Here is a 25,287-nt window from a genome sequence, read left to right as displayed (position 1 = left end):
CTTTTATTCATACTACAGAGACTTGGGTGCACTTGCCTATTTAAAATCCTAACAAGTTTCTTGGTGCCGTTGCCGGGGACTTGTGTCAAGATAGTTGTGATTTCTATTGTACTAGTTGGAGCTTATTGTATATATTGTTTAGTTTTCATTTTTTTGAATATATTCTTTACCTGTTGTTCTAACTTTTCTGTTTAAGTCAGTCTTTGTATGCGAGGAAAAATTCCTACTGAGCAGTTGCTATTTGATCTAGAGATTGAGAAAATAGCTAGGAAAAATAATAGCAGAAGAAGGCGACAAAGGAAGCTTGAATAGGAGAGACAGGAATAGGAGGGTACTTCCACTTCAGTTTCAGCTCAACACTTTATTTCTGAATCAATGGCTGAAGAAGGACCAGGTGGTGATAGACCTCATCATCAGCCAAGGAGACTCCTTGGAGAATATAATCATCAGTTGGGTCCTAGTCACTTCTCCAGTATAGCCAGACCAACCAAGGGGGTGAAGATGAAACCAGCATTATTATCTCTTATTACTGCCAATCAATTTGCAGGGATGGACCATGAAGATCCTTACACACACCTTTCTTCTTTCTATGAGCTTATTGGCACTATGGGCATTCCTGGCAAAGATGAAGAAGCGGTATATCTGCGATTATTTCCTTTCTCTTTGACAGGTAAGGCCAAGACATGGCTGCAGGCCCATCCAAATCAGAGCCTGACCAGATGGGAGGATGTAAAGCGGAAGTTCTTGGCAAGATTCTTTCCTCCTTCCAGATATATAAGTGCTAAATCAGCAATTGCAACATTCTCTCAAGGTGCTGATGAACCTTTGTGTGAAGCTTGGGAAAGATATAAATCTTTGTTGAGAAAATGCCCAAATCATGGGTTTGATGATGTTGCACAGCTCAACATGTTCTGTAATGGGTTAAGGCCTCAAACAAAGATGTTATTAGATGCTTCTGCAGGTGGTTCTATGATGATGAAGGATTTTGAGGAAGCAATCACTATTATTGATGCTTTGGCAGCCAGTGATTACCAAGCTCACCATGATAGGAGCCAGCCCTCAAAAAGGGGAATTCTGGAATTGGATACCCAAAATGAAATTCTGGCTCAGAATAAGCTTCTTTCTCAGCAGATGGAAGAAATAAAGAAACAGATGTCCAAACTTCAAGTAGGATCATCTTCACGCTCTCAACAGGTAATGAGATGTGATTTTTGTGCAGGTGATCATCCAAATGGGCATTGCTCTATCTCTGAATCAGAACAGGAGGAGGAAGTTAATTATATGAACAATCCAGGAAGGCAAGGGAATTTCTCTGGTAACTATAATCAGAATCAAGGCTGGAGAAATAATCAAAATCAGTACTCTGGGTGGAAACAAGAAGCAGGACCATCACAAAGGCAGCCTCCACAAAAGCCATATCAAAATCAGTCTTCTTATCAGCCAGATAGGTTGTCAAAAATGGAGGATGCTCTTACACAATTTATGCAGGTTTCCAGAACTAACCAGAAAAACACTGAAGCGTCTATCAGAAATCTGGAGGTTCAAGTGGGGCAGCTAGCCAAGCAATTGGCAGATCAACAAAGCAAAAATTTTTCAGCTAATACACAGGTCAATCCTAAAGAGCATTGTCAGTCAATTACAACTAGGAGAGGCACTGTGATAGGAAAGGGGATTGGTGACAATTTGAGAGACAATAATGGTGGAGAAGAAGAAAAAAAGAGTGGAGTTGAGTTAGAAAGTGAGAAAGAGGTGGAGTTGAATAAAGAGGCTGAAAAAAATGAAAAAGATAAAATAGAAAGTGAAAAAAATGAGAGTAGAGATGGAGATGTGAAGGAGGAGAGTAATAAGAAAGGGAAAGAAGTTGTTAGGCCTCCTCCTGTGAAGAATCTACCTTACCCACATGCTCCGTCAAAGAAAGACAAGGAACGACAATTTGCAAGGTTCCTTGATATAATCAAGAGGTTACAGATCAACATACCTTTTGTAGAGGCTTTGGAACAGATGCCATCTTATGCAAGGTTTATGAAAGAGCTTCTGACAAAAAAGAGGAAGTTGAGTGAAGATGGAACTGTGGAGCTAGAGGCAGGTTGCAGTGCTATAATTCAGAAGTCACTTCCACAAAAGTCTCGAGACCCAGGAAGTTTTACTTTACCAGTCACTATTGGCAATGTTTCTGTGGGGAAGGCATTGTTGGACTTAGGAGCCAGTATCAATCTGATGCCTTTGTCTATGTTACAGAGGATAGGCCAAGTAGAGGTGAGACCTACCAGGATGACCCTGCAGCTGGCTGATAGATCCATAAAGTATCCCCATGGTATTGTTGAAGACCTCTTGGTAAAAGTTGATAAGTTTTGGTTCCCAGTTGATTTTTTTGTCATGGATATAGAGGAAGATTCTGAAGTTCCTCTTATTTTGGGACGACCATTCATGAAAACAGCCAAGGTTATTATTGATGTTGATGATGGGAAACTCAAGGTTAGAGTTCAGGATGATGAAGTGAACTTTGATGTATTTGAGGCCATGAAACATCCAAGTGATAAGGCAGGTTGTTTCAGAGTGGATGTGATTGATGAGCTGTGTATGGAAGCTCAAAGAAATTTTTCAATAGCTACACCATTGGAGAAAGCATTGATGAGTGCAGTCAGTGAAATTAATGATGAGGAAGAAAAAGAAATTCAGAAATGCTTGGAGGAGTTAGACAAAGCCAAGGAGGTTTCTCCTAATTCTGCAAGTGTACAAGAGTTGAATAAAGGGGAAAAGTCTCAACCTCAGAAGTTAGAGTTGAAACAATTGCCAAGCCATCTCAAATATGTGTTTTTAGAAGCAAATGGTGGCAAACCAGTTATAATTAGCAGTTCTTTATCTTTGGAGGAGGAAAAGAAGTTAGTTGAGGTTTTAAAGGCTAATGAAGGAGCTATTGGATGGACCTTGTCTGATCTCAAAGGTATTAGTCCTTCATATTGTATGCACAGGATCTTGATGGAACAGGATTATAGGCATGTAGCACAACCTCAAAGGCGCCTCAATCCAACAATGAAGGAGGTGGTCAGAAAAGAGGTGATTAAGTTGCTTGAAGCTGGCATGATTTACCCTATCTCCGATAGTGCATGGGTTAGTCCTGTTCAGGTGGTACCTAAGAAGGGAGGCATGACAGTGGTGATGAATGATAGGAATGAATTGATTCCTACAAGGACAGTCACTGGTTGGCGGATGTGTATTGATTATCGGAAGCTGAACCAGGCCACAAGGAAGGATCATTTTCCATTACCCTTCATGGACCAGATGTTAGAGAGGTTGGCGGGTCAAGCCTACTACTGCTTCTTGGATGGTTATTCTGGATATAATCAGATAGCAGTTGACCCGAAGGATCAGGAAAAGACAGCATTCACATGTCCTTTTGGTGTTTTTGCATATAGAAAAATGCCATTTGGATTACGTAACGCACCAGCCACATTTCAGAGATGCATGTTAGCCATATTCTCTGATCTTGTTGAGAAATGTATAGAGATTTTCATGGATGATTTTTCTGTATTTGGAGCATCATTTGATTCATGTTTGGAGAATCTCAACACTGTTTTGAGGCGGTGTGTTGAAACAAATCTGGTTCTTAATTGGGAAAAATGCCACTTTATGGTGACTGAAGGAATAGTGCTTGGCCACAAGATTTCTGAGAAAGGTATTGAGGTGGATCCAGCTAAAGTGGAGGTCATTTCTAAGATTCCTCCACCAACAAATGTGAAAGGGATTAGAAGCTTTCTCGGACATGCTGGATTCTATAGGCGGTTCATTCAAGATTTCTCAAAGATCGCTAAACCGCTTAGCAATCTCCTTGTGAAGGATGTTAAGTTTAAATTTGATGATAATTGCTTGTCTGCTTTTTCACTTTTGAAACAAAAGTTGTGTTCAGCACCCATAATCACTAGCCCTGATTGGAACTTTAATTTTGAGCTAATGTGTGATGCTAGTGACTATGCAGTCGGTGCTATGTTGGGTCAAAGGAAAAACAAGATTTTTCATGTCATACACTATGCGAGTAAAGTTTTAAATGAAACTCAAATAAATTATGCAACCACAGAGAAAGAATTACTTGCAATAGTGTATGCACTTGAGAAATTTCGTTCTTATTTGATTGGTTCGAAAATCACTATGTTCACTGACCATGCAGCTATTAAATATTTGCTGACTAAATCTGATTCCAAGCCAAGGTTGATAAGATGGATTTTGCTGCTACAGGAATTTGATTTAGAGATAAAAGATAAGAAAGGCTGTGAAAATCACATTGCAGATCATCTGTCAAGATTAGAAAATGAAGAGGTGACCATACTTGAGAGTGCAATCAATGAAGAATTTCCAGATGAAAAACTGTTCTCTGTGCAAGAAAGGCCTTGGTTTGCTGATATGGCAAATTTTAAAGCAGCCGGGGTCATTCCAGAAGATTTAAATTGGCAGCAGAGAAAGAAATTCTTCAAGGATTCCCTTACTATGTATGGGATGATCCTTATTTATTTAAGATTGGTGCTGATGGTTTGTTGAGAAGATGTGTTTCAGGTGCAGAGATCAGGGATATCTTGTGGCACTGCCACAATTCACCTTATGGAGGTCACTACAATGGAGATCGCACCGCAGCAAAGATCCTCCAGTCTGGATTCTACTGGCCTACTCTCTTTAAGGATTCTCATTAACACTGCAAAAATTGTGATAAGTGCCAAAGAACTGGAGGAATTTCCAAAAGACATGAGCTACCCTTGCAAAATATCCTTGAAGTTGAAGTTTTTGACTGCTGGGGAATTGATTTTGTAGGACCACTTCCATCCTCTTATTCTAATGAGTACATTTTAGTTGCTGTGGATTATGTCTCTAAATGGGTGGAAGCTGTAGCAACTCAGAAAGCTGATGCACGAACAGTGATCAAATTCTTGAAGAAGAATATCTTTACCAGATTTGGAACACCGAGAGTGCTCATAAGTGATGGGGGTTCTCATTTCTGCAACACACAGTTGAAGAAGGTGTTAGAGCACTATGGTGTGAGGCACAAGGTAGCTACGCCTTACCATCCTCAGACAAATGGACAGGCAGAGGTTTCCAATAGGGAGTTGAAGAGGATCTTAGAAAAAACTGTAGCTAGCTCAAGGAAAGACTGGGCTTTGAAATTAGATGATACATTGTGGGCTTACAGGACAACATACAAGACTCCAATTGGACTATCTCCCTTTCAGCTTGTATATGGGAAGGCCTGTCATCTCCCAGTTGAGTTGGAGCATAAGGCCTATTGGGCTTTGAAAGCTTTGAATTTTGATTTGAAGGCCGTAGGTGAAAAGAGAAAGCTTCAGTTACATGAGCTTGAAGAAATGCAATTACAGGCTTATGAATCTTCCAGAATCTATAAGAGCAAGGTCAAGTCTTATCATGACAGGACGATTGTCCAAAGAAATTTCCAACCAGGCCAACAGGTGTTGTTGTTCAATTCCAGGTTGAGATTATTCCCTGGAAAGCTCAAGTCCAAGTGGTCAGGCCCATTTGTGATCAAATCAGTCAAGCCATATGGGGCAGTGGAGTTGGAAGAGCCAAATTCTAGGAGATCTTGGATGGTGAATGGTCAGAGACTCAAGCCATACTTGGGTGGTGAGGTTGAGAAACTCACCACTGTAACTCATCTCAATGATCCATGACTTCAAGAAGTGTCAAGCTAATGACAATAAAGGAGCGCTTGCTGGGAGGCAACCCAGACATCATGTTTTGATATTGGTTTTGGTTATTTAGTATTGCACGTTGAATTTCATATGTGTGATGTTTTAGGGAGTAAGATTAGGATTTAATGCTTAGAATAAATTGTTGTATGTTTGCTTTAGATCATGCATTCTCTTTTGATGTCCAATGTGTGCTTGTTTAATTTGAGTAAAGAAGAAGAATTGTAAGAATTTGGGATCAAAACTTGGTTAAAATGAGAATTGAGGAATTTCTGATCCAGGACTCAGTGGCTTAGCCCCTCTGAAGGGCTCAGCCCCTTATATCAGTAAGCAAACCAGATGAGTCCCTGGAGGTCAGGCGCTCAGCGCCTTGGAGGCGCTCAGCGCCTGGAATGACAAAAACCCCTGGAGCTCTCTGGAGCCAAATGGCTCAGCGAATTTAAGGCGCTCAACGCCTGGGGTAAGTAAGCTCTCTGGAGCTAAAGCGCTCAGCGCTTCCTAAGCGCTGAGCGGATGTGTGACGGGTTTGAGACTAAATTAGAATTAAAGAGACTCAACTGCATAAGGGTTAAACATAAAACCCACTTTGCCCATTCCCATTCTGCAGTGTCACGTTTTGAAATAGCCTTTCCTTCTCCCTCTTGCTACTTCTATTCTCACAAAACTACTCTCATCACCCACTTTGCTCTCAAATTTTTATGCTTTTCTTATTCTTCTTTGTGCTTCTAACAACATCATCTCAGACTCCAGGTATGTTTATCAACATTCTTCTTTTGCGCCAGCCCTTATCTTTAATGGCTGATTATTTTTGTCTCTATTCTATGCTGGTTGGGGTTTGAATTTCTGTTTCTGTTCTTGAATTTGTGTAATCCCATTATTTTGCTGTCAATAATGCATGTTGGGGTTTCATTGATTGTTGGGTTTCAAGTTCAAAAATTGAAGCTTTTCAAATTCTGGGTAAAAACTGCTCAGCGTTTTCAAGGCGCTGAGCCATCTTAAGACAGAAACCCATGGTTGCTCAAGGCGCTCAGCGGTTCTGAGGCGCTGAGCGGATCAGAGGCAGAGACTCATGTTGTTTTTATTATTGAATGAATTATTTGAAATTACCTAACACTTGTGGTTTGCCCTTGTTTTTAAATGATTTGCAGATGGGAAAATCTAAACCCACCCATGAGATCCCGGCCAGCAAGAAAAGGAAGGGGGCTGCTTCTTCAAATCCTCCTCCACAAGAGTCTGACAATGAGGATCCTTCTCCTCCACCTGTCGCTCCAATTCGTTTGGATAGACACAGGTTCATGACCAAGTCCAAGCAACAACGATATGCTGAATTGGAGCCTCGACAGATAGTTACTGAAAGGCGGGTGGAGTTGGAAGCAGGAGAATATATGGAATTCCAAGGAGAACTGACTCGCAGGAAATGGAACAAACTAGCTACTCCTGAGAAGAAATATAATGAAGAGATCATCAAGGAGTTTTATGCCAATGCTTACCCGCTCCAGAGGACTGATAAAACTAGAAACAGCTGGGTCAGAGGAGCTGTGGTCAGTTATTCTAGGGATGCCATTCAGCAGTATTTGGGTAGTCGTGATGTTATAGGAGGTGATGGTTTGGATGAATATGGTCGATTGAAGAAGGCCCGTGCTTTTAATGCGGACAAAATGGCCAAGCTGTTATGTTTGCCAGGATGTACATACACAATGGGACTCACAGGTAACCCAGTTTCATTCCTTAGGAAGAACTTGACTACCACTGCACGTATCTGGCAGAATCTCCTATATTGTAATGTGTACTGCATCACCCACATATCTGATCTAAACATGCCCAGAGCAACACTTCTTTATTCTATTTTGCAAAAGACGGAGGTGGATATAGCTACAATTATTTCAGATGAAATACACAAGATCGTGCTATCTTCTCCGTCTTCAACAGGTGTTTCTAGACCTTTGGGCTTTCCAGGTTTAATTACTGGGTTATGTTTATTTAGTGGTTCTCGTTTGCCTGGTAATTTAAATAAAGCTCTCCGACCTCCCATCAATGCTGCATATATTAAAATACATTGCAAAAGTGAGCAGCATGGAGATGCTTCACAACTAGACCCCCGAGGCATGGGCAAGGCTCTTCTTCTTCCCAAGTACCTGCTCAGGACTTCATGGCTGCACACTTTCATCACATAGAGCAGCAGAATCTGGCTAACCATCTGGCGCTGATGTCACTTAACACCAGCATGTATCATGCCCATCAGCAACAGTTTCATGGAGGCCCTCCTTTTCAATGGCCCTCTCCAGAGGCATTTCAACAACACTTCTATTGGCCTGGGGACAGTCCACATTTTGAAGGAGGAGAGGAGGAGCAACCAATGCCAGAGGATGAGCAGGAGCAAGAAGGTGGAGCTGGAGGTGAAGAGGAAGAAGGAGGAGATGGAGCTGAAGGAGAACAAGAAGGAGATGACCATGATGATGAAGACATCTGAGGGTTTTTGTGCAGTTTATTTTTTTTCATTTCGTTTATTTTAAGTATTTTGCGTTTTACTTTGGGTACATTAGTACTTGGATTTCAATTTTCTGCTTCGATTTGATGATGCTTTATTTGGTAAGTACTAAGTGAAATGGTTGCTTTGTCTAGATCTGATTTCATGTACATTTTTTAGATTCCTGTTGATTGTTAGTTAGATCTTTTTGAATGATATTTTCTACTCTTTAAAAAAAATTCTTTTTGGGAACTCAATTGACAAATTTTTCTGGATAGAGCAATTTCATGATTCAAGTTTTCAATGAGCAGTGTTTTATAATCTGGAAATCTACATTGTTGCACAAGTGGTTGTACATTGTGACTTTAATTGTGTGCTTCAATTTTATTCAAGTGAAAGTGAAACGAGTCTGAAGTTGTTGATGCCAAGGGAACTTAACCCAACCATGTGAGTGAGAGGGCCAAACAGTTGAAATTCATCATTGAGAGTCATCACTGATTCATGCGGTCAGTTTTGTTTGAGTCTCCCATGAGTTGCAGTTAAGCTATGCTTGGAATGTACTAAGGCAGTTGTTTTACTTAGCCAGGAACCAAATAGCCAACCCAAGAATTACATTGACCATTGATCAGCAAATTGGACCCTAAACAGAACACTAAGCTTAAAAAGAAAAATCATGACTGTCCTTAGCCTTGTTGGTAAGAGACATTCTCATGAAATAAGTGGGTTTTGAACTAAGTTAGGGGTATCTTGTATGAAGAGATCATATGGTTGGAGCTGAATTGTACAGGCAAAGTGTGTTCCTGTGTATATCTACATTACCCTAAAAAAATATTTATATATATATATATATGTATATATATAGAGTTAATTTTATAATCAAGGTTCCTTGTTATTAATTCATCAATTTGTGTACAGTCTGAAAGAGAAGGAACCAGTAAATTCCTTCAAAAAGAGGGATGAAACATAAAGAGTCAAGAGAGTTCAAGCTAGTGCAAGAAATTGGAATTAACCCATATGAGTGAGAATGTCTCTTGTCAAACAGGCCTTCAGATTCCCAAAGAAAAACCAAATCTCTGATAGCCAGGCCACATTACAACCCTCTTAAGCCCTTAGTGATCCATGCTTAGTCTTAACAATAGACTTGTGGGAGACGAGTAACAAATTAGACTTAGCGTGTTTTAGTGCATGAAATGAGAGAAACACTCACCCTTCACAACATATCATTGAGAGATACACATTGGTGAGGAAATTTGAGTGCTCTGGGTTGAAAACAATGGAAGATGAGTGAATATTTCCCTTGAGTGTGCTTGAGGTTCATAATTTTTGTTATCATGTGGGCACCATTTGTTGTAACATGTACTCACTGGATTGTGTAAACAAGTTTCATTGGATTCTTTGTAATCATGTAAGTGCGTTAACATATTTTTTGTGGGTGAAACTTTTAGTGATTCACTGGATATATAAACTAGTTATATGATACTCTTAGTTAAGACTTTTTGTTTGAGGACAAACAAATTTCCAAGTTGGGGGTAGCTTGATAAGTGTCTAATTAGTTTGATTTAATACTCACTTGAGACACTTATCTACCACATTTTGTGTACATATTGATATTATTTTGATCTATATATGCTTAGAATCAAAGAGGTGCTTTTGATTAATGTTAGTACAGGGAATAGGAAGCCTTTGATCCAACTTGGTGCTTATTTTGTAGGTTTTGAAACCTGGAGAAGAATGGCTCAGCCATTCTAAAGCGCTCAGCGGATTCAGGTCAGAGAACTTCCCAAACTGAAGGCGCTCAGCCACTTCAAAGCGCTCAGCGGATTTCATCCAGGAGAAGGAGTGCTCTCTGCATCCAATCCGCTCAGCCATTCCCATTCGCTCAGCGGATTTCATCCAGGAACAAGGGGTGCTCTCTGCCTCTAAAGCGCTCAGCGGATCTAAGGCGCTCAGCCATTGAGGTTTCTTCATGGTGAAGAACTGCCAATCCGCTCAGCCGTTTCAAGGCGCTGAGCGGATTCATCTCTCTCTTGGTTACTCTGTTTTCATATATAAGAAAAGAAAAAAAAAAAGGAGAGCCGTACGAAAGGAGAGAAAACAGAGAGAGGAGAAAAACAGAGTACTCTGGAGCTCGTGGGAACGCGAATCTTCAAAGGATCTTCTTCTTCTATCTCTCAACTTGTAATTTGGTGATTTCTTGTAATATGGAGGGCTAATCTCTAGGGTTGGGATAGATGTAATCATCAAACTCCTATGTATTCTCTTTGATTCATATATATATATATCATCCATTACTTTATGTTAGTGATTCTGTCCTTTTCTTAATGTTTTGATAAACTAATCACTTATCTCTGATTTTGGGTTTGGGATTTGGTTGGAAGACGTTTTCTGAACCCAGACTTGGAACGAATCACCTATTAGTTTTGAGAGCCAGGAATGGTCTTGAAATTAATAGTTGTATCAAGTTCTGATTCTTAATGCGGGATGTTTAACTGAATGAAGTGAGGAATCATTCATTGAGTTAAATATCTTAGAATTTCTTATGCCAAGGAATTGGGTTTGAATGAATTTAGTGAACTCAATGACAATGAGTAATGGAATCTTTAGAAAGAATCAATAGGAATACATAGGAGGGAGATTGATGAAATCAAATCCCGACTGTTTCTTATATCTGTTTTTCTTTAAATCAAATTACTCTGTGGTTTCTTGAAGTTGGAAAATCATCTATATCAAATTTGAATATGTGTAACTATTCCAGTTTTAAATTTATAAGCATCAATTAATATAATAGAAATCTAAGTTATCTCACAAGTCCCTGAGGTTCGACAACCTTTTATTCATACTACAGAGACTTGGGTGCGCTTGCCTATTTAAAATCCTAACAATTATCAAGAGTTCACTTTCTCCTTTCCTTGAACAACTACGCCCCCACTCAGTCCTATTTTTTTTCTTTTTCCCTTTCTCATCCCCGTGACACATAAGTTTCTCCTCTGTGATCGTGTCCTTGGCTTGACTCATATCGGTTCACAAAGTTTTTCAATTGTTCTTCTTTAATAATGTCTTTCACCTTATCTTTCAACACAACACATTAATTGGTCAAATGACTGTGATTTTGATGATAAGAGGAGGATTTGAACAGATCATCTCTTAGTGGTGTATGAGCTCACTTTGGAATGGTAAAAAAATTTCGAAGCTAATGCATATTCAATTCTTGCATGACTAATATTAAGTGGTGTGTAATTGGTATACTTGGGACCTCTAGTTGGATAATCCCTAGTAGTATCTCCTCATTAGTTCTTCTGAAATTGCTCTTTTTTCTTTTCTTTCTTAGTAGGCATTGTGACACCCTCTACCCCAGCATATATATATATAATAATAAAAAGAAATATCTTTTTGGATAAAAAAAATATTTAAAATTGAAACGACAATTCCAATAATCATGTGAGTAGAGAATTCACATTCATGTCCTTAATCCAAATAGCAAATAAAATTACAAAGAATAAAAATTGAATTTTCCAAAAATATACACTTTAATAAAACATAAACAACATCATATTCTAATTCTATCTATGTCCCGATGTCACATGTCCTATCAGAGCAAAATCCCACATAGAAGCCTAAGCTCAATCGTCCACATCCTCAGCCTCATGTTGCTGATGGTCTCCTGTATATCAAACAAGAGAAACAACATAAAAGAAAGGAGTGAGAAACATCTCACTCTGGCTCACGGTGTAGGAACACACACCGGATAGCCAAACACAAACAATACAGTTACCTCATAGATCAATCAACAACAATAGCTTATCCAATCATCCAAGTCATACAAATAGTAATTTATCATCATTTAATAATAAGAATGCACATTCATGGACACAGACTACATATTATCATGCATGTGACGCCAGTAAAACATCACATGGCATATTGCCGCTAGCAATATACGAAGAGTAGTCTAGGAGTACATGCCGGGTCACACCCTCTGCGCACTCTCACTAGAAGGATATATACTAGAGTCTCGTCGGGATAGCTAAGCCGCGCAAGATACATCCCATGCACACAATGGGCGAGATTGGGACTTCCAAACCGAGCTATCCCCAAGGGCTAATCCCCAAAACTTTTACACTAGGGGGCCTTCTCTAGCGGTGTATTCCATATCGTACCCTTAAAAAAAACATTTATGCATATGATGCATGTCAATCAAGACTCCATGTTTTACTCATATCACATTTTCATGTCTCATTCGCATATCACATTATCATGTCTCAACACATCTCATCATCACATCTCCTCATTACATTTCATCATGACATTCGCATTATCACATCATATTCACAATTTTCACAGAGCACTTTTATTCATATAAGAACTTATCTATTTGTGAAAGTAAACATATATTCATACATCTCGTACAACAAGGAATACAACAAACAATCAGAAGACAAAACAGAAAATATTCATATTTTGCCTGCTGCTCATAGGATTCTCTCAAGAACCCATAGAGCGTTCCAATTTATGCAATAAATATTTAAAATAAGACAATTCACGTATATAATTATTATCACAATTAAATTTACTCATACAAGCACCAATGCACTCCCTTAGGGTTTCCTGTAGGAACCCATAGGAGCACCAAATTCCACAATCATAGCCTAAACAAAGTTTCTATTCATACACGCATATTAATTAAGTAATTGGAATATACAAGAAAAATATGACATGCAACAAACACAGGATTGGGGGCCAATCCCACTACCCAACATACAATCTCACACCCAGAGCAAGGTTTCTCACTCCCCCCTTACCTGGATAAGCAGGAGCTTAACTGAAGCAGGATCTCCTCCTTTAGGTTCCCCTTGGTCTCCAGAAAGTGTAGAAGAAAAAGGGTCAAAAGTGAAAAAATACGTTTTTCTAGAGTGCCGAAACGCATTTATAGGCATCAGGATTTGGCCAGAACGGCCCGTTCCGAATCCGGAACGACCCATTCTGGGCACATAGAACATGTACAAAAGTCTCTCCCAGAACGACCCGTTCCAAAACCAGAACGGCCCGTTCTGAGTCAATATTTTTTTCTTTAAAATCACATCCGGAACGGCCTGTTCCCAAAGTGGAACGACCCGTTCTGGGTTGAAATTTTACCCATGCTTACTCGAGTTGGAACGGCTCGTTCCCAAAGTAGAACGGCTCGTTCCACGGCTATGAAAATCCAGAATTACTAATTAATAAATAAATAAATAACATATATATATATATATATATATTTATATATATATATATATCAAATTAAAATAAAATATCAATACAATTTAAAACATGATTTTCTTCAAATAATAATTATAACAAAATATCATAATTAATAATATTATAAAAAAATAATTTTCATAAATGATTATTATTAAAAAACTTTTAAAAATTCAATCAAACCCATTTAATTAATCAAAATAATTATAAGGAAATAATATTCATAAATACAAAAATAAATAATAATTATTCGTAGTATTAGTAGAAAAATTCGGGATGTTACATGCATAACCTCATCCCTAGCTTTATTTTCATACTCCACCAACTTTTAATTTCCATCTGCTTATATTTTTTATCCATTCTTCTTAGATCATTCATGTCCATAGGTAGTTTCTTACACAAGTTGTTCATGAAAGGTTCTAGCTTTAAAGATGTATTCAATCTATCTATTGTCACTGTTGGGTTCAAATTTTTAATCTCCATAGCAATCATTTTAAATTGATCAATAAATTATTGAAGAGACTTATTTTTCTCCTACCTTAGGTTTGTTAGTGCTAAAGATACTAACCGATAAGGATGACTAATGGTGAATTGAATAGTGAGTAAAGACGTTAACTCTTTAAAAGAATTCGTAGATCTTGGTGGAAACTTAGCGATGTTGGGAAAATACAACATAAAGTTGCATCCTCTTAAGTCAACAAAGTTGCGTGTGTCAAGTATGCATTTATGTGATTGTTTGGATCAATTGACCCATCATACTTCTCTAAAGGAAAACTTCTACAATTATTTGATAACATTGTATTCATGATTCTTCGAGTAAACGGATGTTTATATGTCCTAATCATAGTTCCATAACGAAGCGGACCTTGCTCTAGCACAACTAAAAATTGTGTAGGGGGTGGGTACCTCACTACAAGAAAAACGAAAATTTCCAACGGACATAATCCATTAATGAAAAGGAATATCCGTCGGAAAAATGAGCGTCGAAAAAAAAATCCGTCGAAAATTGTTTGAAAATCTTTATGTGATTCCAACGGATAAATCCGTCAAAAAATTTTATTTAATTTTAATAAATTTACTAATATAATACATTTTATATTTGACCTTTAAAGGGCTCCATTTTACGACACTTCACTTTTCAGCATGCTTTGTCCTTACTCACACACTTTTTGGAAAACTTCTCACACTCATCCGTAAATTACTCCAAGTCATGCATGTTTAATTGTAGATTTCTAATGAGATAAGCTACCAAAAAGTATATGCAACTTGTTAGTATAGATAATACAAATTAATTTATTTAAGTCATCTTTAAATAATTTCATACTTGTACTATCTCTGAACCCCTCTCATTCTAATGTGTTTGGACTGTTATAAAAATTATAATAATATATATAATAATTATATTAACCAATAATAATAATTATATTATATTTAATTAATTTTTATTTGTATATATACTTACTTTTATAATTAACAATCTACTTATTCCTATTTAAAATTAATATTATGATACAATGTAAATTATTTATTATAAATTTAAAAGTTAAATAATAATTTATATACTTTAAAATATTATTTTTATAATTTATAATGATAATATAATTTATAAAATTATAAATATTTATTTATTACATACTTATAAATTAAATTTTAATATTTTAAATAAATTATTAATTAATTTAATATATTTATTTATCTTAAATCTAAGATATAAAATTCAAAAAATGTATTTATCCTTATTTTATTTTCTAATTATGAACCATTAATAAAATACTAATTTAAAATTTTACCTAATTATATCATAATGTTTTCATATCAAATTTAAAATTAGATATTAGTTATACAAAAATATCATGATCATATAGTAAATTATCAATAAGATTCCAGTTAAATAATTTAAAATAATTAATTTTTTAACTATATTGTTAGAAAATAATTTATTCCAAAGTTAATTAATTTTTTTCTATATTAATTATTAGTAAAATTTAATAACTTTTAATTTAACAATTGGATCGATGAAATTCAACATACACCATGAGTTATTGAGTGAATTAACTTTATGAATATATATATATATATATATATATATAGTTAAAATTTTATTGATATTTTTTAATATATGATTGTCAATTTTAATCATCTTTATTATTATCGAACGAAATACTAAACATTTCTGATGAATACAATTTCTGATAGATTATAAAACATTTTTGACAGATAAAATTTTTTACAAACCATTTTTCGTTAGTAACATTCCGTCAAAAAATTTTGACTTAAGCATTTGTCAAAAATTTTCGTCAAAAGTTCTTACATTTTCAACAAATATAAATTCATAATAAATATTCCATCAGTTATATAACTTTTCTTACGAATTTTTTTCATCGAAAATATAAATTTTTTGACAAATTTGTATCTGTCAGAAATTACCGACGAGTATATCCATCGGAAATATAATTTTTTTGACAGATTTGTATCTATCGAAAATTATCTGTTAGTAATTTGCATTTTTCTTGTAGTGCCTAAGGTGTTGTCAATACATAGTGCAAGGATGCTTCATTTTTAAGTGGATCGGTAGGAAGCCATGTTTCGTTGAGACTTCTTGACTCTGCATTTTCCCTTTTAAGGGTCGAGAGCCCTAAAGTGTCATGTTTTCTAGCCTATTTAATTGCATTCATTTCTTCCTGCAAGATTCATATAGGATAAAAAAAGATCAGTTTGATCATTCACTAGAATTGGCTTAGACATTTGTTTAGGTTACACATCACTTAAGTTCTTTCTTGTAGTCACCATCTCTTTCAAAAGAAAGTATTATTCTTGCAAGAGAAACATAAACAAGGACCTTCAATTTGAAGCCTCACAGTGGACACCAAAATGTACCAGCATAAAGGTACAATGATAATTTTTATCCCCCTTCATTGATCTCCTAATCTTCATTCCCTAAGTCTTCAATTCCCTAGTCTATATCATGATGTCTCCAACCTTACCAATCCAAGGAGGGGGAAAGGCCTTTCGCCTTACCTGTCTGAGGAGGAAAAGGTGTTATCTACCTTACTTGTCTGAGATGGGAAAGGTGTCTTCGTCCTTACTTGTTCGAGAAGGGAAACATGTCCACAACTTTACCTATCCAAGAAGGAAAAGAAGTGTACCTACAAAAGTCACTTCAGTGCTCAAATAAGTACTCGATCTCAGTCGAAGTGATACAATAAATGTTGTAATAAAATGCAATCTAAAAGTGTCTTTTCAAATTAAAATACTATTATTTATGCTATATAGTAGACTCATTTATTATGTAATTACCTTTAACGAGCAATCTTACCATGTTTCCAAAATATACACTTAGATAGTACCCCTCAATAATTTGAGGAATGCTCGGCTTAACCCAACCAATATAATAATAAAATACATATCTCTTCAAATAATTATATAATAAACATTATAATTTCACAAAGCCTCTCTTAATCAATTAAATGTACTAAATCATTTTAAAACCCTATTTCATTTTATTAAAACATTTTATTAGCTGAAAAATCCTTTTATTATTTTTAGAAAAGTTGGAGTGCTACACTAATTAGTGTTGGTATCTAGATTTTGGTTTTAGCACTTATTTTTTTTTCTTTTTCTTTTTTATAAAAAAAATATTAGTGTGAATTAAGTAAGCCTGAACATAAATTATAAGATGTATTAGAGTTTGTTCCATTGTGCCTAATCAAATATATATTAGACCACTCTTAAATATCCAATTATACAAACTTTAAGCGAATTTTTTACCTAAATATTATTTTTTTTTAAAAAAAATACCCAAATAACCACTGTGCAGGTTTATTTACACAGATAGAACTATTCACTGTTCAAGCTCAGAATTCGGTTCCCGGGGAACCGAATTCTGAGCACCAAAATGTATTTTTTTTTATTTTTCAACTTAGAATTCGATTCCCGGGGAACCGAATTCTGAGTTGCTTTTATATTTTTTATTTTTTTTTCGTGTTTGCAGGGGAGATGTGGGCTGACGTTGGAAGCGGAACGGCCCGTTCCGAAATCAGAACGGGCCGTTCTGCTTAAAGAAACAGAGTGGCATTTGTTAACGTGAAACGGGACAAGAACGGGCCGTTCCGACGTTAAGAATTAACGTTGAAATAGATGTTGGAAGCGGCCCGTTTTAAACAAATTGTTGTGGCAATTTTTTTAACGTGGAACGGGCCGTTTTTGTTTTAGAACAGCCCGTTCCAAGATAGATATTTACACATTTTTTTAACTCCTGGAACGGCTTAGGAACGGCCCGTTCCAGGAGCTGTTTTTACAAAGGTTTTTTGATTTGGAACGGGCCGTTCTGGTTTTGGAACGGCCCGTTCTAGGTAAACAGTAAAAACTTGCGTTTTTCTATAAATAGTCCCCCTCCCCTTCATTTTTTGATGCGATTTGTACTGCTTCTGATTCACCTTGATAGTAAGAAATTTTTTTTTTCTTCAATTTTTATTAACTATATCAAAAATGTTGTTGTGGAAGCAAAATGAGCATAGGTCTGCTTTCATTGGTAGAACTGTAAGTTCAGCACTTTCGTTATATACTTTAAATTTCAATTAACTTGTAACAAATTAGTACTAATTTTGGTAATTATTATTGCAGGAGACTGAGAATATTATTTGTTCTTACTGTCATTCAATGCCAGAACCTCACCCTCTAATTGTTCCTATACTAGAGGAAGTGGGTTTTTCTGGGGTTGCAAAGCTCAGACATCTAAAAGTGGATCACGCATTAATCACAGCTTTGGTTGAAAGATTGAGACCTGAGACTCATACATTCCATTTTCCAACTGGAGAGTGCACCATAACACTGGAGGATGTTGCACTTCAACTTGGCTTAAGAGTTGATGGTTTACCAGTCATTGGCCCAACATTATATGACTGGGAGGAAATGTGCTCCACCTATCTCGGAATCATGCCAGTTAAAGGTGAGTCACTAATTGGCTCTATGATTAAGTTAAAGTGGTTAAGAGATAATATGTTAGAATTACCAGAGGAGCCATCTCAAGAACAACTTGATGCACATTGTAGATCATATATATTAGGGTTAATAGGAGGTGTTTTGATGCCTGACAAAACAGGCAATAAGGTACATCTTATGTATTTATCTTTATTAATAAATCTTAGAAGAACAAGACGATATAGTTGGGGGTCGGCTTGTTTAGCTATGTTATATAGGGAAATGTGTAGAGCTACAAATGTTAGTAGCAAAACAATGGGTGGTTGTGCATCTCTGTTACAATCTTGGGCATGGCATCGCATGCCATATATTGCGCTTATTTCCAGGTTACCAGCATCATTCCCTCTAGTCTGTAAATGGAGCGGGGGCAGAGTTTTAAACTTTCAAAATGTACCTCATAATGATGTTGTTGGATATAGATCAAGGTTTGATCACATTCAGAATGATCAGGTAACTCTTTAAAATCAAAGTTTTATTTATTTTTTCTTTTGTTTAGCATAATATGTTAACTAAAGAAGTTTAATTTTTTTTGTAGTTTTTATGGGCGCCATATGGAGTATTGCAAACAGCAATACCGATGCAAGCATATAGAGATGCTCTGCTATGGACATCATGCACCTCCATTATTTGTTTTCCAATTGTTGAATGGCACCAATCTGATAGAGTGAAATTGCAATTTCGTCTCTTCCAGGATGTCCCTTCTCCACCGAATAATTTGGATAACCTGCACAACATTGACATGAGGGGAAGACAAGATGAAAATTGGGTTACAAGACATGCTCAGTGGATCGACATATGGAACAATAGACGTGAGCACACATTGATGGGTCATCCAATGCAAGGCCCACTGTTTCACACACGAGAATACATGGAATGGTACATGGCCAATTCCATCTATTTTTTATCTGTGCCACGACTACTACAAGATCCAAGGACCCATCAACAACGAAGGACTTCCACAACATTTGAGACTGGTCGAACTTCCATGCGATCGCATGAAGAGACTGGTCAACATGTATCAAATCCTCAGTACGTCACTCCTGAACAAAACATAATTGACAGACGACATTCATTTGCAACAACTTCAGAGGATTTTTTTACAAATTTATTTGGAGTAGATTTTAGAACTCCATCTTCAGCACAATCATACATGCAATCTCTTTACCGTCCACAATTCGGTAATGAACCTGGAAGTTCTTTAGCACCATTTCAACATCCGGTGGTTGATGATGAAGCAAATCCTTCTGAGCAACAACCTCCATGGCGTAATCCAGGCCGTAATAGACGTCGCCCTCGTTGTGGAACTGGACACCATTACGGAGATTGAAAAATGTATATAAATCACTCTATGTTAATGTTATTGTTTTTTTATTCTAATGTACTATGTGTCTTTATCAATGTAATATGAATTTTAATATTATGCATTTTTACATGCGATCTAGACTAAGAAGGTTATAAACTATTATAATTATAAGTATTGTTGCGAACATAATATACGATTTCAACACAATATACGATTTCAACACAATATACGATTTCAACACAATATACGATTTCAACACAATATACGATTTTAACACAATATACGATTTTAACACAAACACAACGTACTATCCGATACTAACACAAAGTAATTAACTTTAATATTACATAACTAAATAAATTTATTACAACTGATTACAACAATATTGATCATTGGTGGCGGGAACTACATCCATGACTAATATTCGGACATGTCTTCCTAGTGTGACCAGGAGTGTGACAATAAGAACAATTTTTGACATGAGTATGTTGTTCTCTAATATCCATCTCTGTTCTAATCCTGGTGGACTTTGGTCGACCCTTCGAAGTTCTCTTCAGTTCTGGATTTGGCCACAAAGTTGGACCAGTGTAAGTAGGCCAATAATCTTCATGTCGAAGCTCTCCAAACTGTCCTTCGTATACCTTTGCAACTTGTTGTAAGGTATATATGGGAGATATGTACCTTTCATAGTCATGATGTGCATGTAAGCATGAAGCAAGCACATGTGAGCAAGGGATATGAACTTTTTGGAACTTGCCACAATCACACCACAATTCATCAAGCCTTACCGCAAATCTCCCAGCTGGTCGAACTTCTCTCGAATGTTGCGTTTCTTCCACTAGAAATCTACTGCTTGATCTGTCAAAGCTGATAACTCTATGAGTATTTGCCTTAGACTGTGCATCTTGAATAGTTTTATTTGCAATTTCCGAGTAGACATGTCCAGCATTAATCATTGCGCCCACTTCCGTACCTCTTTGAACGAAAAACTTGTTGCAACGAGTGTATGTGGCCATTACCATGGAACAAATTGGCAAATTTCGTGTTTTCTTCAATACGGAATTAATTGACTCAGCTAGGTTTGTTGTCATGTGTCCCCAACGTCGTCCATTGTCCCATGCTAGTGTCCATTTTTCCCTAGGAATGTTGTCTAACCATTGAGCTGCTTCAACATTAGTATCTCTTACTATGTTGTAATAGTAAAAGAATCTAGGTTCAGTCATCCCGTAGGCTGCAAAATAATGAAATTATTAAATAATTAAAAGTAATAATCAAATGCTTTAAAAAAAGTAATGATAAACTTACCCATATTGACGACATCCTTCTTTAGTGCTGCATTTTTGAACCGTCGCATGAAATTTTGTGCAATATGTCGAATACAATAGACATGAACAGAATTATTTTCCGTCCAGCCACTTCCATTTCTTGAGTATGCACTTCGAATAGCTTCATGACGATCAGAAATAAGGCACAACCCATCTTGCGGTGTTACATACCGCCTCAAGTTCTTCAGAAAAAAAAACCATGCATCACTAGTTTCACCTTCAACAACAGCAAATGCAATAGGAATTATGTTGTTGCGACCATCTTGCGCAACTGCGACCAATAGTGTACCTTTATATCTCCCATATAAAAATGTACCATCCACTTGTACAATTGGTTTGCAGAAGGCAAAACCATCAATGCATGGTTTAAAGGTCCAAAATAACCTTTTGAAGATAACACTCCCCTCGTCCAATAATTCACCTTGGTAAGCCGGTTGCGTATTTAATTTCCAAATAAAACCTGGAACATACATTTGCATTGCTTGCAACATACCTGGTAATTTGTTGTACGACTCCTCCCAGTTTCCAAAGATATTCTCAATGGCATGTTGCTTGGCTAACCATCCCTTTCTGTAACTAATTGTATAACCCATGGTGGACTTGATGTGGGCTATGATGGTTGAAATGGATGCCGATGGATCAACCTCAATAATTTCACCAATGCTTTGAGCAATCATTTGTGATCCCAATTTATTATGATCTTGGGAGATAAGTGGGGAAACACATGTGTGGGGGCCCTCAAGGATCATGATTTCCCAATGTTGTTCCCTGGTTCGCAATATACCACGACATCTCCAGGCACAGTTGTGGTGAACGCATTCCATAACAAGCCTACTACTGCTTGAATTTTTAACCTTGTAACTGCAATGGTTGACAATGTGAAATCTATTTATGGCATCCTGCATTTGTTCTTTTGTTTGGAAGCGTTGGCCAACAAATAGTGTTCTAGGTGGATACACAACCATATCACGCTCCAACAAATGGCTATACTCACTGTCTTGTTGGATTTCATTGGGAAACTCTAAAAAGTGTGGAGGTGGGTTGTATATGGCTACTGGTTGTGGTTGTAGTGGTGGATTATTTGGAATTGGGAGGGTTTCTTCATCATCATGTTCATGTGCAGAGAGAATTTCGTCTTCGTCCTCGCTAAAAGGATCAAAGACATTTTCTGTTGGGAGACCAACAACAACATCATCTTCAATGTTGGTTTCAACATTGGGTTGAGAAGCAGAAGGTCTAGCTTGCTCAAATGGCTGAGAAGGTATTTGATTAAGGTCCATGATTGGACCACTTAAAAGCTGTGTGTATGACTCAATGTTGTAGTTGGAGGGGATATCATAAGAAGGGCCAGATGGGTTAGTGTACTGGTAACTTTGATAAACTTCGTAAGGTGAACGTGAAGGTGAAACTTGTGGTGCATGTGATTCAACTGTAGTAAATGTAGCATATAATTCAATACCTGATTGAAGTTGATTAGAATCGTGAACATTGAAAACTGCCTCAACGTCTTCATCATCCGTCAACTCAACACAGGTATAGTTACTAACCCCTGGGCCAAGTCTAATAGGGTACCGAAAATGTATGCTAGCCACCCTCTCAGAATCTTGTCGATGTAGCTTTCTGTGGATGACTCTTTGAAGCCTTTCTAGAGTAATTCCTCTGTTGATACGAACTAATTTTGCAGATGGAGAAGAGAAGGTGATTCCTTCATTCGGACATTGGTTAATGGAACCATCAGAATGAACAATAACGTACATTGAAGAAGCCATTTTATGAAAGGTTTAAAGGAAATTAACGTGATTCTAAGAAACTGATTCAAAAGGGGTACACGGAAGGAATAAAGGAGATAAGCTAATCTGAAATTGTGTGAAAAAAATGAAGGGGAGAGGGTCTATTTATAGAAAAACGCAAGTTTTTACTGTTTACCTAGAACGGGCCGTTCCAAAACCAGAACGGCCCGTTCTAAATCAAAAAACCTTTGTAAAAACAGCTCCTGGAACGGGCCGTTCCTAAGCCGTTCCAGGAGTAAAAAAAATGTGTAAATTTCTATCTTGGAACGGGCTGTTCTAAACAAACGGCCCGTTCCACGTTAAAAAAATGGCCACAACAATTTGTTTAAAACGGGCCGCTTCCAACATCTATTTCAACGTTAATTCTTAACGTCGGAACGGCCCGTTCTTGTCCCGTTTCACGTTAACAAATGTCACTCTGTTTCTTTAAGCAGAACGGCCCGTTCTGATTTCGGAACGGGCCGTTCCGCTTCCAACGTCAGCCCACGTCTCCCCTGCAAATACGAAAAAAAAAAAAATATAAAAGCAACTCAGAATTCGGTTCCCCGGGAACCGAATTCTGAGTTGAAAAATCAAAAAAAAAATACATTTTGGTGCTCAGAATTCGGTTCCCCGGGAACCGAATTCTGAGCTTGAACAGTGAATAGTTCTATCTGTGTAAATAAACCTGCACAGTGGTTATTTGGGTATTTTTTTTAAAAAAAAATAATATTTAGGTAAAAAATTCACTTTAAGCTCAATATATTGATCATCTACAGTTAAATGTGTTGAAGATATCACATTAACTAATAGTAACTAAAAGACTTACTTATTGTATATGATTGAGACAAAATTTTCACATTACAAGATGATTTTATAAGATCAAATTATATTCAAATCTACAAATTAAGACAAATAACATAACAAATAAAATTTTCTAGAAATTTAAAATAAAAAATATGCTAGTATTATTCAGATTTTTTTTATTTTCGATCATATACTTTAGCATTTAAAAAAATTTCAAACGAGTAATAAATAATAAATAACGATAAAGTTTAAGAAAAAGAATTAAACAACCAGATAATCTAAATTTGATTTTAATAACACAATTATTCGACAAAGAAAAAAAAGTCGTTACTTAATGATTGTAATTTTATTGTATAATTTTTTTAACGATCAACATTAGGATAATAAGTAGTAAACATTATCAAACAGAAAAAAGAATGTTAAAAAAATAATAAATACTATCTAAATAAAACCTATAAGAAGCTAAAACATGAGTCATTATTTCATTAACATTCAAGAATGATTATTCTAACAAAGAATTCTTTGAGCGATTGAACTCATCTTCACATGCGACGACGACCACAACAACAACCGTGTATCACTCTAAATGCGAGTGATGATTCTGATTAGGGATGACAAAAATACCTATACTCGTGGGTATCTGCGGGTAAAATCTGTTACGGATAATAAATGGATAGACTAATTGGGTACCCACGAATAATGGGGACGAATAAATTTTTACCCGTTTATAAATGGGGCGGGGGCGGGTATGATGATATTCATACTTGCGGGTACCCGTTTAATAATATTTCTTAAATATCATAATTATACTTGTACCACATAACCCTAAAACTACACTCTCTCATCTTATTTTCCTAGAAAAGTGAGGTTGATGAAGTTACCAACATGTGTTAAGCATGTTATAGAATTATGTTGGATGTAATTTGATTAATTTTCTAGCTTTGCTTAGACCAATAAAATTTATGTATTTTAAGTTGTTTACTTTTGTTTGGAATTATGAGATTGAATTATTGTAGCTTTGTGATGAAACTTTAACTTACTTGTGAAATTGATGTATTTTAAGTTATTGATTATCTTGCATTTTATTATTATTTCAACAAAATTAACATTGAATTTTTATTTTTAATATTTCAATGACATTAAATATAAATTTAAAATTATTTGTAATATAATTTTTTTAATTTCTTAAAAATTTATAAATATCCATAGATATCCGTGGATATTCAAGAAATTTATGGATACCCACTTAATGGATACCCGCGCGGATATGAGGTGGGTATAGGGCCAATTTTCATTCACCGAGGGGGGCGAGTTTACTATTACCCGCCCCCACGGGACCCCATTGCCATCCGTAATTCTGATGCATACCAATTGAGTTTATGTTTACCTTCAAACCCCAAAAGTTTTAAGGCCCAAATTGAAGAAAGCCCAAAGGCAAAGTACAGTAGTGGTAACAAGATACTTGTGAAAACCACGATGAAGAATTCAATGTGGCAGATGATAAACACACCTCCGTTCTCGTATAAACACACCCCATTTTAAAAAATATATATATAAAATCTCTAAATTACCCTTTTTAAAAAAAAATGAAATTCCTAAATTTACATCTCTCTTCCCGGCACCCTCTTCCCGGCACCCCACACCCCACACCCCTCTTCTTCCCAAAGCCTTTTTCCACAGGAATAAGAATCCGCTCAATGTCATCAAGCAACTT

At 36.4% G+C, this 25,287-nt stretch overlaps 2 protein-coding genes across 2 annotated transcripts; one reads left to right on the top strand and one right to left on the bottom strand.

Moving 5' to 3' along the window:
- The first annotated feature begins 323 nt into the window (after window positions 1-323).
- LOC145952361 (uncharacterized) lies at window positions 324-8,157 on the top strand. Its single transcript, XM_083064711.1, has 5 exons — window positions 324-4,484; window positions 4,549-4,639; window positions 4,704-5,645; window positions 6,836-7,643; window positions 7,760-8,157. The coding sequence occupies exons 1-5, from the start codon at window positions 376-378 to the stop codon at window positions 8,155-8,157; spliced, it is 6,348 nt and encodes a 2,115-aa protein (XP_082920837.1). The 5' UTR covers window positions 324-375.
- Window positions 8,158-18,167: 10,010 nt separating this feature from the next.
- LOC114915538 (uncharacterized) lies at window positions 18,168-22,984 on the bottom strand. The gene is made up of 2 exons (XM_029270392.2): window positions 20,978-22,984; window positions 18,168-20,903 (listed from the first exon to the last, which is right to left on the bottom strand). The coding sequence occupies exons 1-2, from the start codon at window positions 22,764-22,766 to the stop codon at window positions 20,062-20,064; spliced, it is 2,631 nt and encodes an 876-aa protein (XP_029126225.2). The 5' UTR covers window positions 22,767-22,984; the 3' UTR covers window positions 18,168-20,061.
- Between the last annotated feature and the right edge of the window lie 2,303 nt (window positions 22,985-25,287).

This window comes from Cajanus cajan, chromosome 10 (genome assembly GCF_000230855.2).
Source record: "Cajanus cajan strain Asha chromosome 10, NIPB_CcT2T_4, whole genome shotgun sequence".
NCBI classification, from domain to species: Eukaryota; Viridiplantae; Streptophyta; class Magnoliopsida; order Fabales; family Fabaceae; genus Cajanus; species Cajanus cajan.
The sequence above is the reverse complement of the archived record's forward strand: the minus strand, read 5'-3'. Positions and strand labels throughout refer to the sequence as shown.

What these genes read in the sequence shown, in the direction of transcription:
- LOC114915538 (XM_029270392.2), bottom strand. Translation starts at nt 22,766, where the DNA reads ATGGCTTCTTCAATGTACGTTATTGTTCATTCTGATGGTTCCATTAAC. An exon ending in GAAGGATGTCGTCAATATGG is followed by an intron (nt 20,904 to 20,977) that starts GTAAGTTTATCA and finishes ATTATTTTGCAG; the next exon opens with CCTACGGGATGACTGAACCT.
- LOC145952361 (XM_083064711.1), top strand. Translation starts at nt 376, where the DNA reads ATGGCTGAAGAAGGACCAGGTGGTGATAGACCTCATCATCAGCCAAGG. An exon ending in AGGTTGAGAAACTCACCACT is followed by an intron (nt 5,646 to 6,835) that starts GTAACTCATCTC and finishes AATGATTTGCAG; the next exon opens with ATGGGAAAATCTAAACCCAC. An exon ending in TAGACCTTTGGGCTTTCCAG is followed by an intron (nt 7,644 to 7,759) that starts GTTTAATTACTG and finishes AAAAGTGAGCAG; the next exon opens with CATGGAGATGCTTCACAACT.